The 16,744-nt window shown below is 44.7% G+C and overlaps 1 protein-coding gene across 1 annotated transcript; it reads right to left on the reverse strand.

Annotated features, from left to right (window-relative positions):
• Positions 1-864: 864 nt before the first annotated feature.
• Positions 865-16,488, reverse strand: LOC139628275 (ankyrin repeat and BTB/POZ domain-containing protein 2-like). Its single transcript, XM_071489816.1, has 17 exons — positions 15,377-16,488; positions 9,212-9,361; positions 7,964-8,171; positions 7,568-7,720; positions 7,270-7,435; positions 6,579-6,668; positions 6,399-6,500; positions 5,901-5,997; positions 5,508-5,643; positions 5,053-5,309; positions 4,734-4,912; positions 4,282-4,387; positions 4,094-4,196; positions 3,124-3,196; positions 2,969-3,037; positions 2,703-2,816; positions 865-2,003 (listed from the first exon to the last, which is right to left on the reverse strand). The coding sequence occupies exons 1-17, from the start codon at positions 16,257-16,259 to the stop codon at positions 1,773-1,775; spliced, it is 3,117 nt and encodes a 1,038-aa protein (XP_071345917.1). The 5' UTR covers positions 16,260-16,488; the 3' UTR covers positions 865-1,772.
• Positions 16,489-16,744: the final 256 nt, after the last annotated feature.

The following is a 16,744-nucleotide window of genomic DNA, read 5'->3' on the forward strand; positions in this document are numbered from 1 at the left end:
TGCTTTTTATTTATTGAAGGGATTAGCTCAGTTCCATGTTTACAGTAATGCAACTACTGCAAATGATATTGCCAGTGTTGCATTAATTAGCGTTAGCATATGCTAACTTGTAAACAAAAAATGAAACTGCCTTTGCCCGTGCAGGTGCATCACTCTTAGTTAACCCTGAACACGACTGTCAGAACAAATAACATTTTAATTTACTTTTTGTTTATAATACTGTACATTAATGCTAGGGCTAACTAGCTCCTCCCTGCAGGACAAGCACAACACTGCTCTTTTCTACATGGTTCATCAAATGGAGCCTGTTAGCTTTAGCCTCAGTCTCGTAGCATCATGTCATGTATGTAGCCTCATCAGATAACACTGGGGAACAATTAGAAAAAAAATTTCTGTTGAGTTAGATTTTTATGCTGATTAAAACTAAAATTGGCATGCTGATTCTAGCACGTCAAGTTTTTTCTCCACAGCTCACCCTCCAGATAAGTTCCACTGATCAGCTGTAGTGAGACTTGCCAGCTGATCACGGTTGGACTCAACAGCGACTTGTGTGTGCAGTCACAATGAGACAGTGCGGTGAGAGGAGTGCAGCTCCCAGTGGGTCAGTACCATCAATATCTGCAAACAGAAAGCTGGCATAGTAGGAATTAAGAGGATTTGTTCTGGCTTTTCTCTTAACCTTGTAACCATGGGCATACCGTTGTAAGTTCTGCTTCGTTTTATGCTGTTTTTTTTAGTTTTCAAAGCTTGTAACTATTCCATCTTAGTGTTTTATTTACATAGGTATATATTTCCTTTGTTCCAGATCATGTCTGCACACAATTATAATGACAGTAGCCATATCCTTTGTAAAAACATAATAGTGTTAAATAAACATTGCAGTCATGCCTGTTTCTTTCATATTTCATTGTATGTCAATATTTGTAAATTTTTATAAAACAAGCACATATCTGTTAAGTACACTATTTTTTATATGTTTTAAGAAAACGGGGATCCTATAGTTCAAAAACTTGACATGAGAAAAACTGAGACCAATTTTGGATTCCGCACCCAAAAAATAGTTAAACAGCTGTAAGACCTAACTTAACAAAAATTGTGTTCCCCAGTGTAATCAGTCAACAACATCCCTGATCCCCGGCAGTCAACAGTTATGTAAAGAGTTAAAAATATGATCTTGAAGTTGTTTGGTGAATCTGACAGTTTCATGTCCTTTAGCTGAGAACTGATGGGCCCGTTTCTGTCCAGATCATCAGGTTAACAGGACTCTGGTCTTTAACGATTAAACATCAGTCGAAACAAGAGCTCTGGTAACAAATAAATGTTTGAAACAAGTGGCCTGAGGTAACATTTATCTGTCCTGACACAAGTGAAACCTCCACTGCAGTAATGATGATCAATTATTCCATCACCATTTCATCAATCATCTTGTCATTTATGCTCATCAGTTGAAGGCGATGTCTTCAAATCCAATAATAGTCAAAGAAAATGTTCATTTTACTTAATAAATGATTTAATCAATTATCAAAACGTTTCTACATAATCAACTTGGGTCAAATCGTCCTGGTTACAAAAAAGTTCCCTTGTGTCAAAATGAATAAATAAAATGAATAACGTGTTCAGACAGACAATGTTTACAGTCAATTACTCATCTACGCTAACATGTTGTCCCTAAGCAGACCCCTGTAGGAGCACAGGGTATGGCTACTCTTCCCAAACACACGTACCAGAGTGGCTGAACTCAGTCCAGAGCGGCCGAGGCTGCTGCAGTCTTTCTACTCTCCACACACAGAGTGAAGGGTGTAGAGTCTGTGGATCAGCGCAGCCTCCAGGTCCCTCAGGAGGACCGGCAGATCCTGGTCCTGGGTGCCCGTCCCTGAGCAGAGCAGCCCCTGCCCGACCCCACCCAGCAGCAGGCGGTGGAAGTCCTCCCTGTCCAGGAGCCGGTCCATGTTCTGCAGGAAGAATCCTTCACAAAACCTGCAGAGCTCAGCGGCTCCGTGGTGCTGCAAACACACACAAACAAGATTTCTCAGACTGAGTTCATCACTGTGATAAGATACAGACAGACATTCCTGTTTATATTATATTCATTTATACGAGTAAACAGAAAGAGGAAGTGAACAGGGCTTTAATTATTTCAGGCAAAAAAGGGCTCGGACCCTTTAAAAAGACTCAAAAAAGGAAAATATCACGACCATTGAGTCAAGTTTGTCTGAAAGTTGTTTGTTTCAGTTCAGTTTTATGTTTTAAGTCCTAATTCTCAAGTCCAGACTTTAAATGTAAGAAACCAAAACCACAACAGAACCAGTTCACGCGACACCTGAAATATAATAAGATCACAGACAGGGGTGAGGTTTATTTTCAGCGTCATTTCCAGATTACATAAACAGTTCTGAGACAGGTGTTTGGATTTATTTAGCTGTGTTGCAATAATAAGCAGCTGATGATTTCCAGAGGAATTTCATGTGGAAATCAGTGCTCAGTTTTGTTTGTGATCTCATATGTTATGTTTGCATCTTCATCTGACCTTAAATAAAACCAATCAAACAAAACTTGTTTAGCCAGTTTTTCTGTAATTAGTAAAAATTAACACAGAAAAAGTATTAACCACATTTCAGAAGAGAAAAAAATGAAGGTAGAATAAAATTAAAAAGGGTTAGTAAGAGTCCTATCTCCTCCCATGTCAGGTTGTATTTTTGTACCTTGGCGGTCTGGTAGATGTTGACGGCGTTGTCCAGAGTCAGACTTTGCGACAGCTTCATCTCACAGCACCTCTGCAGACCTCTGAGCTGGAAGAAAGTGGCCACAGGCAGCAGCTGCAAACAAATCAAAAACATCTAAATCCCTGTGGAATGAAGGATTCTGCTGAATGATGAGAGGAACAAACAGCCTGTCTGCAGTTTCAGCCCAGTAAAACATCCTTTACTGACTCCAGTAACTACAGCAGGACACAGGTGAGTGATTTTACCTTCATGGCTTCAGACTGTGAGATGGTCAGCCCCTCTGTTCCTCCACAGTACAGAGACGTCATCATCATCTGCAGAGAAACACACACACACTCTTCATTATCAGCCAGCTGAACCCCCATCAGCCCTCAGGACAGACGGTAACTGTGTGTCCCACCTGGAACGTGCAGTAGGTCATGTGACTGATGTGGACGATGCTGTCGGGAGAATCACTGAGCATCTGTCGAAACCTGAAGAGAAGGAAAAACCAAAAGTTATTTCTAAAATGAGAAAATACTGGTGTTTTTTCAATGTCACATTACAGTAATAAAACCAAATATTATAGTTTGAATAAAATTAAAAAACATTTTGATAGATCATGTCATGAATTATCTGTCAGCTAATTTGCATCACTGGTGTGCAAACACTTCTTCATAATGACATCATCTTTTACATGAAACTTTTCCAAAGTCAGTAAAAATTTTGGATTTTTTTTTATGTTTATTTTTCTAAGGCTGAAAATTAGTAATAACAAGCTGCAATAAAAGAAAAATTGCTACAATAAAAAAAAAGAAATAAAACCACACAGAAAACAGTTGTATGTTTTGTATATTATTTTTATCTTTAATTCTTTTAAATAATATATTTTATTTTTATATTATATTTTTTAACATTTAGACTTTTTTTATATATTTTATGAATAAATATTTTATTTATATATAAATAACATTAATTATATCTATGTCTATAGTTTTGTATATGTGGTTTTGTTTGTTCTTATGGCATCTGTCAAGCTAAAACAATTATTATATGTAATATTATTATATTATACACTTGTGTTATTGTTATTCTTTAAGCTTATTCCTTTTTCAGAATTTTACCTTTTATTTTTATGTGCATATTCCAATAATCTTTTGATTCAATGCCCTTTTTTTTTAAATTTGTTTAGCTCTACACTTGACTGGTTTAAAATAGTTTTACAGGTAGAAACCGTTAGTCTGTTGTTTTTGACATTAACACCACAAAACTCCATCTCTGTTTGAAAAGGTCACGTTAGGATCAATCTGAGCTCAAGTGTTGAAAGGTGAGTTAAGATAATGACCAGTCATGATTTCAGTACGTGTGAGGTCAAAGAGCAGATATCAGACCGTTCAGACGCCGACATCAGCAGCACCCGATGAGCAAAGAACGGACGTCCGTCCACCACAAACGTCACATCGGACATCTCCTGATTGTTGAGGAAGTGAATGTCTGTGGACAGAGACGTCCATGAGATCCTTCGAGTGTTAAATTGAGAAAATGAAAAATGACCACAGGAAGTCATCCCCTGTGTTACCTAGCTGTGTAGACAGAGTGACGTCCATGGGGGGGACGGGAGGAACAGGGGAGCGGCCGTAGCAGTGGGAAAACACAGACGCCAAGCGCTTGGTTATCACGTAGTCCTGCAGAGAAAAACCTCAACTTTACGAAAGGTGCAATGTCATGTTAAACACATTTTCACCACACTCTCGCAGTACGAAGCCTCTTAGACAGGACAGATAATTAAACCCTGAAGAAACAGGGCTGAAAACATAAAAGACTTGTGGACACGCAGGTATCCTCTTCACTGTGGTGTAGTTTAAGGTAGAATACAGACTGACAGGCAGGCAGACAGGCAGGCAGGCAGGCAGGCAGACAGACAGGCAGACAGGCGGGCAGGCAGACAGGCAGGCAGGCAGGCAGACAGACAGACAGGCAGACAGGCGGGCAGGCAGACAGACAGACAGGCAGACAGGCGGTCAGCTGTACCTTGCTGGTCTCTAACATGCTGAACATGAGCGGGATGCCTGTGGAGAGCAGCTCGGGGCTGTAGTCCTCCGTCCTGATGGAGGGAAACTCTGTGAGGAGGGAGACAGTGACTTCGTCCCTGCACAGCTGCCAGGCTCTGTGGAGAGATTCAAGCCAGATGTGGAGCCTCCAGGGAACACCTGGACACAGCAGGTAGACAAAATAATACACGACTGAGATCTGAGAATATGTCTGCTGTCAAGTTCTGCTCTGAAACCACTAAAAGCTGTGGTTAATTATAGCATTCACTGGTGAAATGTTGTCAGTTCAGTGGTCTCACCCATCTCTCTGAGCTCCATGGTTACATCCAGGTAGCCGTGCTCAGCGCTGTAGTACGCTGCCTGCTGCAGAGCTTTCATCCTGGCCTTGCACAGCCTGGGAACAGGGCTCGAGGAGTCAGGCGCTTGAGGGTGTGCTGGAGTTTTCACCTCCACCTCCACCTCCACCTCCTCCACCCCTTCAGCCAGGATCTCCTCCAGAGAGAGGATATCCTCCTTCCTGTGCTGGGGCTGCAGCAGCAGCCTCCTCAGAATGTTCCTGTAGAGGAGAGAGAAGGAGACGCTTTTGTATGTTTGTCTGGTCGTGCATATTAAATGAAACCCTGCCCTCCTGCGCAGTTGTGTATCACATACATGTAAAGTGTGTTGCATCAAAGATTTTTACTTGTTTTATTCGTCTAGTTTTAAATGAAAGTAGAAGCACATTGGTCAGTTCTGAGAGGGGTCTGAGTGTCACCTGTGTCCATGTGCTGCAGAATAGCTGAAGCAGTTCATATCTTCATACAGCGGTGATGTCAGTGAATTCCCATCATGCACTCTGAGCAGAGGGTCTGCTCCATGGATGAGCAGCAGGCTCACCATCTCATAGTAACCTGGGAAGATGAAAACACTTTATTTATTCTGTATGTGAACCATGAAACCTGGACCGATGTGAACGTGATCAACATCGTCAGTGTTTCTATTATGTCACACAGTTTTGGTGCCAGATAAATATATTAAAAAATAAAAAAGTAAGCTCCTGCATTTTGCTCCAGCAAATCTAAAAACCACAGCATCAGCACCAGTTCAGTGCATGTGTTTGTGACTTTGTGGATTGATTTCAAAGTCTCAGTCTTCACCAACGAGATACCTGCAGCAGCAGCTAACTGCAGCGGCGTCTCAGCTGAGCTCTCCCGACCGTCCAGCAGAGCTCCGCCCTCCACGTCCGCTCCAGCCTCCAGCAGCAACTGAACATGATGAAACAACACCATCAGAAGATTTCATAGAGTCAGAGCCTTCTCTGTGTAAGCGGTTCAGGACTCAGCATAGTTTAGCACAAAGAGTGGAAGCATCAAAAGTCAACTCCAGAGTTGTCTTCATATCAATCCTTTAATTGTCTCTGGGGTTGATTATACATGTAGCTTGAAGGGTTTTCTACTTAAAGAAACATTTATCTCACTTCAGTACAGGAATTATTTCTATAAAGACACTTTGTGCTTATTATTAAACAATAAATATGATTGTATGATGGTGAAACCAGGTTCTTATGGAAACAAACTCGCTTCCACTAAAAACTCAACCATGGCCTTAACTTCTGCTCAGGATCGACCCACTGAAGTTTATCTACTGTTCTGTATTCAGCTCTTACCTGAGCCACAGATAGGTGACTGTGCAGCACGGCGAACGTCAGAGCCACCCAGTGCCGACTGCCGGGGTGAACCGATGGATGTCTGACAGAGCAGCCCGGGACCTTAACAACACACACACACAGTTCAGTCATCTCACTCACAAATACACTAACCAGCTGAGCCAGCAGGTGAGGTTTTACCTGCAGGTCCAGATTAGCTCCGGCCTCTATGAGCATCTGCACCAGCGCTTCATCTCCAGCTGCAGAGGCGTACATCAGAGGAGTCATTCCCTGCACCGACAAACACACAAATAATTATATGTTACCTAAAATAATCATAAAAATTATACAAAACTTAAGTGTTTCTAAGTGTTAAGGATGGCGACGATGGTGATGAACCAAAACAAACTGTTCTGCCTGTGGAACGACTGCTGGGACCATGAAAAGTTACACAACTATGAACAAGTAAACTGTGTATAGATATGTGGATATAGATTTGTGTGTGTAGGTAGATTAGATCATTTTGGTCATTATGGTGATTTTTCAAAAAGAGCACCCTGTTGTAAAATTAATCACACAGCAGAGTACACAACTGAAACCTTAAAAAAATACAGTGTTTTTCCTGTCTTTACATACTTTTGCTGGTCAAAAATGTAATAAATCCTTGAAAATGTTATGTCTGAATTCATTGCAAAGCTCTAACGACCAACAGCAGACATTTATTATCATTGAAGCAGGCCACAGGTGGGTGAAGAGTTACAGAAAAGGATCAAAAACAAGGATGGAATCCACTGTTCCTGCTCTGATTGACTTTATCTACAGTACTCTCTGTTTATTTCAACTTTGTACTTCAGACACAGCACAAACAATGGTGACCTTTCACTCCTCCCACCTGGTCGTCCATGGTGTTAACCCTCTCGGCTCCCAGGAGCTGCGTGGCCTGATGGACTAAATCTGCACGGCCACACGAGAGCATCCTGAAGCCCAGATCCAGCTGGAACTTGGCTGAAGCAGCTTCTGCATCCAGACACTTAAAGGACTGGAAACAGCACTGAGACCTGCAGAGAACCAGAGGCACAAACGTTCAGCTGCTGGTTCTGTTGTTCTGGGTTTCTCCATCCACCTCGCGGTTCATACGGTGCACGCCGACAGACGGCTGCACAGTCAGGGAGCAGTCACTGGTGTCTTACTTCAGCTGTCTGGGCTCACAGTCCAGTCCTGGAAGCAGCTGTCTGGCCGTCTGTCTGACATCATCGCTGTCCACCAATAGACTGCGGCGATGTTCAGCGTGCACCACGGCGACTCTGATCCACTCCATGAGAGGAGGGAGGAGCAGGAACGGCCTGGAGGAAGATTTGAAGACTTCTTCATTTTGTCTATTTTACTCATCTTCAGTGTTTGTATTGATTTTAAAATTGTCTATGAGGCAGGATGACAGGAAGAAAAGTGGAAAATGCAAACAGAGACTAATAGAAACTGACAATCTGCTGTTGTTTGTTTGCAGTAATTAAATAACAGGCTCATAATTAATGTGGTGATTTACTAATCTGAGCTCTGTGAAATGAGGCCTCAGACATCGCACACACCTCTCTCTGGTCAGCGTCACGCTCGGAGGCTCCAGGTTGGGATTCTCCAGCGATTCCATCTGCGGGCTGGACAGGAAGTAGTAGAGCGTTCGGAGGGCGTCCGGGGCCCAGGAGGCCGACGGCTGATTGGCTGAACGAGCGGGGCTGATGGAGGGGCTTGAGCTGCGCAGGCGCTGCATGTGGTGCATCGCTCGAGACACCAGGTCACCTGCAGGACGGTCGGACAGGAAACATCACCATCGCAGAGAAACAGCACACACACAACAACCATTCTATATGTTGTTTATTTCTGACAGAATTCACACAACTCCTGCAGCAAACAGGCACTAAAAATGTTTCTTTCTCATGTTAATGCAACTTTTTTTTTTTTTTTTTTTAGTTTTACAGCTCTGCACTGGTTTACAAAGGTCGCCTGGTTCGTTCCTGTGAAGCCTGTGGTGAAACACACTGTTTGTCTTTTTCATAAAAATGAAAATATTAACACAAGTCTTTTTTAATTCTATGGCTAAAAAGTGTTTCTGTCTCTTTTTTAAAAAAGTAAATGTTACTACGAGGGAGAAACGTGAAAGCTGTAAAAACAATATGACATGAATTTACAGTGAAACAGACAGAATAGTGCTCTGTGTTCACACTGACATGTCATCAGGTCCATAAATTACTGAGATCTTTTATTTTCTTTCTCTAATGAGCGTTCACATAATGAGCTACGCTGGCCTGCAAGGGTGTGAAGGTGCCCTTGTTTTCTGGATACAAGCCACAGGCTTATGTAACCGAGGGGGGAGCTGGCAGCGGCTGACGACGTGTCCCAGGAGCCCGACACCAGTCGCAGTTTAAACAAACACACAGTACACACAGGAGCTGACTGTGGCAGCAATGACACACACACACACACACACACACACACACACACACACACACACACATACTTGTACTTCTATCTTTGTGAGGACACTCATTGACATAATGCATTCCCTAGCCCCTTACCCTAACCTTAACCATCACAACTGAGTGCCTAACCCTAACCCTGACCCTGACCTTAACCTAAACCTAATTCTAACCATAACTCTAAAACCAAGTCTTAACCCTCAAAATGTGATTTGAAGGTGTCTCAAAAAGTGAGGACCGGCCAAAATGTCCTCACTTTCCCAAAATGTCCTCACTCTGTTAGTAAAATATGTTTTTTGGTCCTTACTATGTAGCAAGTACAAGTACATACACACACACACACACACACACACACACACTTACTGAGCTCTGCGATGCTGCCCACACAGGTGGCCAGCAGGGCCTGCTCCAGCGTTCGTAGCTCCAGCTGGATGTAAGCATCCTCCCTGCTCTCCACTGAATCCTCAGGAACCTTTGTGTACAGGCTAACATGGGCTGGCAGCGACAGCTCACCTACACACACACACACACAAAAATAACAAAGAAAAGTCAGTGATTCTCTTTTCTTAGTTGTTTCGTGAACATGTTGTTGTGAGCATGCTCAGCACTCTCAGCAGAACAAGCATCACATGCTAAAAACAAAAGGTGGGGTCCGACCAAAAAAAAGAATGAGAGATGATTCATCTACACTGACTCTGAGCTCTGAAATGTTCTGTCTTTTCCAAAACAAGAAAAAACAGTTTTGCTTTAAGCTGGTTTAGACAGAACCACGTGAAACCCACAGCTCACAGAGCTCACTAATGCCCCCCCCCCCCCCCCCCCCGTCCGTTGTACCCTGTTGAATCGGGTATTTGCTGACTCCTGATCTCGCACACAATGGAAACAGCTTTTGTGAGAACAATGTGACAAACAGCCAAAGCCTCTAACAGTTGACACACGCCCGACTGAACTGTGGCAAGTCCGCTGTTCACAATATCCAGGCGATGAGGCGATGATTAAATTGAATTTTGGTGAACCCACTTGATCTTTCTACTAGTGCTCCTCTCAAGCTAAAATGTTAGCTTTGCAGAAAAGATATCAAGCTGTCAGGACTTCTGGAACTTTGTGATGTCACAACAAAGCAGTCATCACCCTCAGCCATACTCCAAGCCCCGCCCACCTGGACCCACCATCCAACCTTGCAGAATTTGGTTTCTCTGAGAGTTTACCTGAAATCTGCTGTATTTTTTATTTAGTCACTCAGAAACAGTTAGAGGCTCAGATCCTCTCCTCTGATTGGCTGACTGACCTGATGTTACTACAGCTCCAGAGAGAAGTCTGAGAGAGGAGATGTAAAACTACACTGAGATGGTTTTTAGTTCTTAAAACACAGATATATCTTCTGATGGAGATCAAAGACAGGAAACGTGTAAAAAAATTGGATATTTAAAGGATCCATTAATCTTTCCTTTTACACTAGAACAGAGACAAACATCACATTTTTAAAACACCACGATGGTAAAGGTTTTAATCCCAGTTAGCCGACTGAGTCGGGCCAGTTGCAGCTGAGTGTCGGCACCCGAGGGCTGTATGTCCAGTTAGCAGCACAGTACTTTCAGTTCGTACTGTTTTGTTTCTTGATCAGACCAAATTGAATGCATGCATTTGAAAGCATCATCCATCAGCTGACCAGTGCAGGGGGAGCTACAGGGACTAAACTTTCCTTGAAGAGTGTTAGAGCAGAAAACATGAGCTCTGTGCAGCAGCAGTAATAAAAAGGTTTTTGTGCATCTGTGTTAAATCCAATCGAAATCTCAAAACATCTGCCTGAACAGATTCATCACTGACCTGGAAAACACGCCTCTGCTTTCTGAAAGTCAGGTCTTGTGTGGACCTGAAGAAAGAAATCTTTGGTCCGACTAGAAGCGAGTGTGGCAGATAATTGGTTCTGATTAGTCTGCTGTGTTTACAGACAGGAGGTGGCGAACAAGCATCTATTCATGACCACACAACAGGAGACCAGTCTGCAGTGGACAAAGCACAAATCACTGTTTTCTAATCCCTACCTGTGTAGTCTTGACCTCCCCCCCCACCCCCAAACACACACATTAACACTGTCTAACACTGCCCTGCTTACATTCAGAATCATGAGTGATCAAGTCATTTCCTCCCACTCGCTCCTTGTGAATGTGCAGCTGAATAAAAACAGAACGCTTAAAATCCCCAAAGCTGGCAACTGCATCCACACAGAGTGAGTGAGTGTGTGTGTGTGTCTGGTGTATGTGTATGTGTGTGTGTGTGTGTGTGTGTGTGTGTGTGTGTGTGTGTGTGTGTGTGTGTGTGCGCGCCGGTGAGCTTGTGTGTCCCAAATGAAAACAGAGGCACAGTCACCATCCCTGAAAACAACAGCTCTTTTCTGCTGAGTGGTATAATGCTGCAAGTGTTTGGTCGGGACAACAGAGCCACAGAGGGCCAAAGGTGTGTGTGTGTGTGTGTGTGTGTGTGTGTGTGTGTGTGTGTGTGTGTGTGTGTGTGTGTCTTGGAGGTCAGGGCCACCTCAGCAGAGTCTACGCTGAGTCCAGGGGAGAAAGCAGAGTCTTAATAAAGATCCAAACTGACATCTCACATAAATGTATTTGTACAGGCTCAGCTTGAGAAGCACCTGAGCAAAAATACGAAGAGGCAGAACATCATAAAGAAAGCCGTGGTTGTTGGTGTAATGTCAAGTCAAATCTATTCATAAAGTGCATTTAAAGCAAACAAGTTGACCAAAGTCAAGGTTAAAGGTCAAACAAAGCTGTACAGCAGCACAACACACTGCAGCTTTAGAAAACACAAACAAATTCAGAACACATGTACCGAAAATATGACACAACACAACAGAAGCGTTTCCAGGGGACACAAAGAAATGGTGAACCCGGCTGCGTTGCAGTGCGTTCAGCTCTCTGGGCCACCGTAGATATACTACATCACATGCTACTGAGTGGTAAAGCAAAGCAAAACAACACAACACTCACAGAAAAACCAGCAAACATGAACACAAAGTTAGACTGAAAGGATGAACTGTTTATCAGGCTGCCACCGCCCACACACCACATGCAGAGCAGAAGCAGGATTTCAAACTCATCTCATGCAGGAATAAGTTTGTCCCACACTCTCAGTCGAACCTGCACTTTCACTTGTGTGGGCGTAAATAAAGTCTTTACACAGCTCCCGGAGTCATGTCAAACACGCAGGCAGAATTGGCGGGAAGACTCTGTTTTGGTAGTGTAATCTGGTTTGAAGCCTGCAGGCGTTATGTCTGGAGCCAGCGTGGATGGACGCTGTTGGCTCAGGCTCTCGCACAGTTGACACAAGGTTTTACAGACGTGAGCACAGAGCCAGGGGTCGGCAGCGACGAGGCGGCGATAACAGCAGAGCAGAGCCAGATTACGTCTCGTTAAACCGTCCAAACAGGCTCCCCCTGACAGAGACTCGTGTTCCCTCTCGTCACAGTGACTTCTAGTGTTTAATTGAAGCTGTTCATCACCGAGATGATTAATCATTTAGCATGTGATTGCAAGTGATGGTTCTGTCCTTCACTTTTCTGCCATGCATAAATAAATAAAGAGTTAAAACCTCTGACCGGTTGCAGCAGCATGAGAAAACACTGTAGCCTTGAAAATTACTTCTTCCTTCTGTTTTATAGTTTTACATAAAGGCCAGATGGAGATAACATTATATGAGGTTTGGTAGCAGAGTGAGTGTAGGATTACTCCCGGCTCTCTGTGATCTGACGCTTTCTCCAGCTGTTTGTCTCCACTTCCTGTTCAGCCAACACGGAGCAGTAAATAAACACCAACAGGATTCATCAAGCTCTGAGGGGCAACGACACACTGGCGCAGAGCGACACATGTCCATACACCAGGATATGTCACTGTACCCCCCCCCCCCCCACCCCCACCCCCCCCCGTGCTCCGTGGTCCCTATGATATGTTTAACATGTGCTACAGATATGATGCCACATGAAGCCGATAATGTGTGTTGCACTTAAAGCTGCACCACTTTCTGAGGACTCATCATTCATAAAGGGTTTACAAGCTATTAATGATTAATAAATCCTCTACTAAGACTTTATAGATCAGTTATAAAACATTAATAACAACTTTGGAGTTTCCAAGCTGTGGAAGATCCTTCAACATTTTGGTCTTTTTATCCTTTTAATTCATTAGGGGAAGGTCTGTTTGACCACTTCTGCAGGACACCTGGACCAAAAGCCATTCACAAACTGCTTATTCACATTTGACGGATTATAGATCCCTTTATTAATAATTCATGAACATTTATAAGTGACTGACTTTTGCTGATTGTTCATTACAAATTGAGGAACCCATTACCTTTTTTTTTTAACTGCTTACCAACATTTACAGCTGACTCTCTATGAATTTAGGTACTTGCAAAGCGTTGTGCTTTTCCACAGCGTGACAACCCAAAAGCAGTTGTTTTTTATGGCTTATAGCTGCATTAATAACCCTGCACACCCTCTACAGACCTTATAAAAGAGTAAAAATAAAGGTCGTCAAAAGGAGAGTGAACGATTGAATCTGATCTTTTCAGGCATGACTTGGCTCAGTAGTAATGTAAATCTGCTTTCTGTAGGGATGTCAGGAAGATAATGACGTTACAAGCTGTGTGTCTGGATACTCTCAGCAAGATCTCTGCAAAACAGACTGGAAGCATTTTCTCACATTTCACTGCTGGGATTTATTTTGATCATCAGATCAGACTGGCTGTTTGGTCCTCGAACTATGTCCTTATTAAAACCTGAACGAGGAGACAGGGTGCATCCTGTCTTGGTGTGTGTGTGTGTGTGTGTGTGTGTGTGTGTGTGTGTGTGTGTTGTTACTGAAGTGGGGTGACAGACTGCCTCTCCCGCCTGGACAGCAGCTACACTGGCTGTTTGTTTAGCCGAGCAGACGGCACTGGGAGCCGTGAACCTCGCGCCCTGCAGCCTGAGCGGGAATGAGAGCTCCTTTGTGTCGCCTGCGTGGGTCAGAGGCTAACAACACTCGCTCATTTACTTTACCTGCTCCTTCCTGTTCGCTCTCATGGGAGTGAGCATGAAGTCTGTGTTGCAGAAGGCAGTGCGCAGAGAAACAAGGTGCCTTTAAGTGATGTTTAGATTTAAGTGGGACTCTACCTGTGTTGGGCACGTCGAGCAATAATAAAGGGGGTAATAAAGTTCTTCACAAACCAGCAGCTAGATGTGAGACCAAAATAAACGATTTTCAGTTACTTCAACAAAAAAGGCCAACATACTCCGGCTATCTAAAGGAGAATGACTGTGCATGTCTGGACTAAAACTAATCTGAACACAGTTTATCTCAGTGAGTATATGACCACAGACACTTATCAGGAATGATCTGCCACTTCCGTGTCCGTTATTATCCAAAATGCCTGTTTCCTGTCTGAAGGGGGTTTTCCCATCACTCTCTCCATGGTACTGGTAGACTTCTTAAACCAGTAATTATCTATTATTGTTATCTAGACTACTTTCTGAGCAATTTCACTCCACCATTACAGCTCTGTAATACCACCCTGCTTTAACGAAGCACTGAGTAGGAAGCAGTTTTTTCTCCAGATGGGATCAGCTCAGCTCCCAAGACATTACCCAAGAGTCTCAGCTATTGGGGTCGTCCCGTGAAGGCCTCATGGGAGGTGTAGTAGTTGTATGATAACAATATCATTGTTTTCTATTTGTTAAATTGAGGACAATTTAAATTATTCTGTTCAGTGCAGGAGGAGACACATTATCTTAGAATATGGACTTTTTTTTTTTTTTTTTTTTTACAAACAATGATGACAGAAATCTTTTATGAGAAGATTACGTTATGTACAGAAGCACAGGAGGACCTGACACTTCATACATCAAAGTCTTCCAGGCGGCATCATGTTTCTAACAAATTATAGGTAAGAAAAAGTTACAGAGGGAACAGACAGGAACAAGCAGCCTCTCCTGTTAATCCCGCCTGATGCTGTGGGGTCAAGTCACATGTGAGAACACACATGTGAATTCAAAACACACGTGCTTTTTTTGGCGGATGGGTCATGATTGTTTTTACTGATGAACATGTGACTTTTGACTCATTGTCACCGCTCCCCTGGGAACTGTCCCTTTGCATCCGACGTGAAGCTTTTGCACATGAATCAAAATCATGTCACTTAAGTGAAAACCATAAAAATGTCACATGCACAAACATGTTTCAGATCAGATCTGTTAAGTTTAAAATGTCACTACTGAAATAAAACTTCAGCATCAGAATACATTTACTAATAATAATACACCAACATGTGCCAACATATTGAATATGCATGCACTTGGATTATTTTGCCTAATTTCTTCTCCTCCAAACTAGGATTCAACAAAATGAAAGAAAAATGTAGAACTGCAGCTGCCGTTCACCTGTCAGAGACCTGACCAGTCTATAAAACTATCAGCCTCTTCAACAAGATATTTTGAAATATATCTATTCTATGATGTAAAAGTAACCATGAAGTACTTGAACTCACCATTGGCATTTTTCCCACACATCTGATGCTCGTAGACCTGTAGCAGGCCCCACAGCTCCGTGTCGTTGTTGACCGCTGCCTCCAGCACCTCTGCGGTCACCGGGCAGCAGGTGACCCCGCCGCACTGCTCCTGCTCGTCATCCGCGGTCAGCCTGGCCGCCGCCAGCGCTCTTCCCGCCACCTCCTCCACCAAACTCTCCAGGCACGCCGTTAGGCAGACGGCGGCGTACTCGTGCACACGCACCGACACCCGTGTGTCCACCATCCACCTGAAGAAGCGGCCCACGGAGAGCGTCAGCCCGCAGCGTGCCGACTCCCCCCGTTGACGCGCGATGTCCCCGGAGCTCATGCAGTGCAGGGACACGGCCTGGACCGCGGAGGAGATGCACCGCTCGGCCAGAGCCCAGCTCAGCACCAGCCGCACCGCGCTCCGGACCTCCAGGCGTGTGCAGCGTCTGTGGAGCTCGCTCAGCCGCTGCGCTTCTCTGGAGACCCGCACCAGAGCCCTGCGGAGCAGCGCGGACAGGCGGTGGACGGCCTCCCCGGTGAACGACGAGTCTGAGCCGGCGACTTTACGCACGACTTCCCGCAGCTCCTGCTCGGTCCAGGGATACTCCTCCAGCTCCGGCAGGCAGGGACATTTGGCCAGGACCTCCGCCGCGTCCTCCGGCAACGTGCTCACCGTGTCCCAGCTGCCGTTCCTGCTGTACAGAGAGCCGGCATGCTGCCACCAGGGTCCCCGGTGAGGAGTGCTCCTGTGTGGCTGAGACTGCCTCGACGTGCCGGAGGAGGAGAGGCTGAGGGACGGGCAGGGATCCCCGGCCACATAGCCCGGGTCCAGGCTCAGGTCCTCCAGGGTTTTCACCGACAGACTGCTGGACATGACAGAAAAACTTTTTTTCACCAAACGTTTTCCATTAAGCCCAGTTTCAGTCCCAGTTTGAAGCAGCAATGCTCAGAGGTCTCACCGCCGCAGGAGACTGAGGCCGCGGAGCCAGAACCAGAGCATGAGGACGGGCGAGAGGCGCTTTACGCGCACGGACCAATAAGATCCGGAGCTCCGAGGAGCAGCCGAGCGCGCTGCCGCCCAGCACCGCCACCGTGTGGCCTCCACACGGTGGCGGTGCTGGGCGGCACCGAGCAGTGAGGCGCAGGGTCGTGAGAACCGAGGCCGACAAGTGTCACTCTGAGACACTCCCCTCTGGCAGGAGGCTGCGGTCCTTCAGGACCAAAACCTCTCGCCACAAAAATAGCTTCTTCCCGCCTGCTATCAGCCTCATCAACAAGGCCAGAGAGCCCCACTGTTGCTGATCAATTGCACCAATCACCAGAAAAAGTTCCTTGTATGTGAAAACATACTTGGCAATA

Source organism: Trachinotus anak, unplaced genomic scaffold (assembly GCF_046630095.1).
Source record: "Trachinotus anak isolate AG129_WGS33_773 ecotype Australia unplaced genomic scaffold, CSIRO_AGI_Tana_v1 ptg000011l, whole genome shotgun sequence".
NCBI lineage: Eukaryota > Metazoa > Chordata > Actinopteri > Carangiformes > Carangidae > Trachinotus > Trachinotus anak.

Coding starts and splice junctions, on each gene's coding strand:
- LOC139628275 (XM_071489816.1), bottom strand. CDS start 16,259: ATGTCCAGCAGTCTGTCGGTGAAAACCCTGGAGGACCTGAGCCTGGAC. Junction 7,721..7,963: donor GTGACGCTGACCAGAGAGAG/GTGTGTGCGATG, acceptor ATCTTCCTCCAG/GCCGTTCCTGCTCCTCCCTC. Junction 4,913..5,052: donor CATGGAGCTCAGAGAGATGG/GTGAGACCACTG, acceptor TGCTGTGTCCAG/GTGTTCCCTGGAGGCTCCAC.